The 2,759-nt window shown below is 63.3% G+C and overlaps 1 protein-coding gene across 1 annotated transcript in view; it reads left to right on the top strand.

The window, feature by feature from the left end:
* The window catches only part of APLP1 (amyloid beta precursor like protein 1), a 19,190-nt gene extending 17,673 nt beyond the window's left edge, over positions 1-1,517 (top strand). Inside the window, 5 exon segments of the mRNA XM_025192375.1 lie at positions 65-139; positions 213-320; positions 502-681; positions 968-1,051; positions 1,365-1,517. Coding sequence (XP_025048160.1) covers positions 65-139; positions 213-320; positions 502-681; positions 968-1,051; positions 1,365-1,409 — 492 coding nt within the window. The 3' untranslated portion in view covers positions 1,410-1,517.
* The last annotated feature ends 1,242 nt before the right edge of the window (positions 1,518-2,759 follow it).

Here is a 2,759-nt window from a genome sequence, read left to right as displayed (position 1 = left end):
TGTGTTTGAGGGGTCCTGCCCCCCCTTCCTAGGGGGGTCTCACGCCGGCCCCCCCCCCCCGCAGTACCTGGCACTGATGGTCATCGTCTACATCTTTGAGTCGGCCTCGTGCATCACGTCCTACACACACCGCGACTTTGTGAGTGCACCAGGGCTCCCAGAGGGGGGCTGGGGGGGCAGATGTCAGGGTTCTCACCCCCTTGTTCCCCCAGGTGGTGTCAAACCCGCGGCTTGTGACCAAGCAGATGCTGTCGTTCTACGCGGCGCCATCACGCCAGGGCCGCGAGCTCACACGCATGTGGGACCGCATCATGATGGAGGTGGGGACCCCAGATCCCTCCTGGAGATCACCTGCTTCCCCCAGGAACCCCCAAACCCCCTCTAAGGGATCCCCTTCCTTGTAGGCCCAACTTTAATTTAGGGGGGGAAGTAGACCTCAAATGTGGGAGATGGGCGTCCTGGTCCTTGCTGGATTTAAGCCCTTGCTTGCCCCCCCTGCAGCAACAGTGCTGCGGCACGTCAGGGCCCCTGGACTGGGTGAACAACACGTCGGTCTTCAGGGCCCGGTTCCCTGAGGTGGCTGCGCCGTGGCCCTTCCTCTGCTGTCGCCGTGACCCCAACTTCGTCATCCTCAACCAAGAGGGCTGCCGCGTCGGGCACGTGGACTACGTCAACACCAAGGTGTGGGGGGGAGCGGGGTGCCCCTTGCGCTCACCCCCAAACCATAGCCCCTGCCTTATATCCACAGTGCCCCTCATTCCTGACTGGCAGCCCCCCCACCCCAGCCTGTCCCAAATGTGGGAGTGAACTCAGGTGTCCTGACCCCAGGGCTTTCGATCACCCTCATTGCCCCGCTAAGCAGCTGGGAGCCAGAGGGAGCCCAGGTGTCAGGGCCCCCAGCCTCCACCCCGCTCCCAGGGAACCCAGCTCTCGGGGCCACCCCACGATAACGGGTCTGTCACCCCAGGGCTGCTTTGAACACATCGAGAACGCGGTGAACAGCTACACGTGGGGCATCTCCTGGTTCGGCTTCGCCATCCTCATGCTGGCAGGGAGTGGGGGGGCTTGGATGCCTGGGGTCTCTGGGAGCGAAGGAGGGCTGGGGGGTGAGAGCAGGGCGTGGACGCCTGGGGGCTCTCTAGCTCTGGGGGCAGAAAAGGGGCTGGGAGGGCAGCCACGGGGGTGGGAAGAGAGGAGCAGAGGGTGGGGGCTGGGAGCTCGGACATCTGGGTTCTCCCCACTCCGGCCCCTGGGCCGCTCTGGCCCTGTCCTGCGGTGAGAGCCCGGCCACCTGCGTTCTGGGGGGGCTGCCTGGGTTTTCTACGGGGAGCGGGTTGTCTCACACATGTCTTTTCCCCCACCAGTGCCCCGTGATGCTGTTGGGCATGTACCACTACACCACGCTGTGACCTCTCCCCGCCCTCCCCAGGGGGCTACTGAGCCTCGGGGGCTGCATTGACACCCCCTCCCCCCACCTCCTGTTTCCGTGTGACGTGGAATTAAAGCCCTGAACCGAAGCTGCCCTTCCGGTGTGGTCTGTGGGGGGCGACCCAGGCATCCGGGGCCCCCTACCCCCATCTTCCTCACCGCCCCCCCCGGGCTTCACAGCCAGGGGCAGCGCAGGTGTCTGCGTCCCAGCCCCACTCCCTTGCTCACCCACCCCTTCCCCTTCTCCACATGGACCCAGGCATCCCACCCTGCCACCCCCACCCAGGTGTCCTGGTGCTCAACATCCTTCTCCCACCGTCCCACCCCGCAAAGCCATAGGGGGCCCAGGCCTCCCATGTCTCTTCCCTCTTCCCTGCTAGAGGACCCAGATGTCCTGGCTCCCTTCCCTCAGGCCTGTGGATCCTGTCTAGCAGGTACCTTGGAAGCTGGGGAGGGGTTAATTGCCCCCACCTGTTATGTGGCCAGACCAGAAAAGCAGGACCCACCTGTGCAACCGGCCCCGCAGGCTGCCCCCACCCCTGTGTTTTCTGGGCAGGGAGGGGGGTCCATCCTGCAGTCCACAGCTAAGGAAGGCCCTGGTGCCCCTTGCAGGCTGCCCGTTGTCCTCGTACAGAATGGGAAACCTGAGCCATCGCGGTGCGGTGTGGGGCAAGGCCGACATCTGCGCTCCTAGCCCGCCCCCCGCAAAGACCCCAGGGCTCAGGGCCCTGCTGCCGTTTTCCCTTTTTTTTTATTTGTTAATGGTGTGGGTTTAAAAACATACAGTACTAACCTGGGGGGCGGTTTGCCTGGGGGCCTGGACACCTGGGGTCTCTCCCCGTCTGGAAGGGGAGGAGGGAGGCTGGGGCGTAAAAGCAATTGTGGGGAGGGGCTGGTGAGGGGGCATATTTGGGGGTAAAGGCAGGTGCCAAAGTATTTTGCGGAGCACAAGGGGTGTGGTATTTGGGTGTGGGCAAAACGAAGTGATAGGGCTTTTGGTGGGGGGGTCCCCTCAGAGGTAGGGGGTAGTAGGGGTGTGGATAGGGGGCTAGCAGTTGATGAGTGTGTAGGCCTTCGAAGTAGGAGGTGTGGGGGGTGCTACAAAGGGGGGGATGATAGAGGTACTTCCCCACCCAGGAGGGGGTTATGGGGGTACTGGGGAAGGGCAGAAAGGGGGGTGATGGCCCCCCCATAATACAGGGTATTGGGGGAAGCTCCCCAAAATGTATGTGGGGGGGTGATAGAGGTATGTGGGGGAGGGACTTGCAGGAGCTGTGATTTGGGGACCTGCTGGTGCCCAACAGAGGCTGATAGGGGTATATATCTGGGAG

The sequence above is a fragment of the Alligator sinensis genome, unplaced genomic scaffold (assembly GCF_000455745.1).
Source record: "Alligator sinensis unplaced genomic scaffold, ASM45574v1 scaffold113_1, whole genome shotgun sequence".
NCBI classification, from domain to species: Eukaryota; Metazoa; Chordata; order Crocodylia; family Alligatoridae; genus Alligator; species Alligator sinensis.
This window is presented reverse-complemented; position numbering and strand designations above follow the sequence as displayed.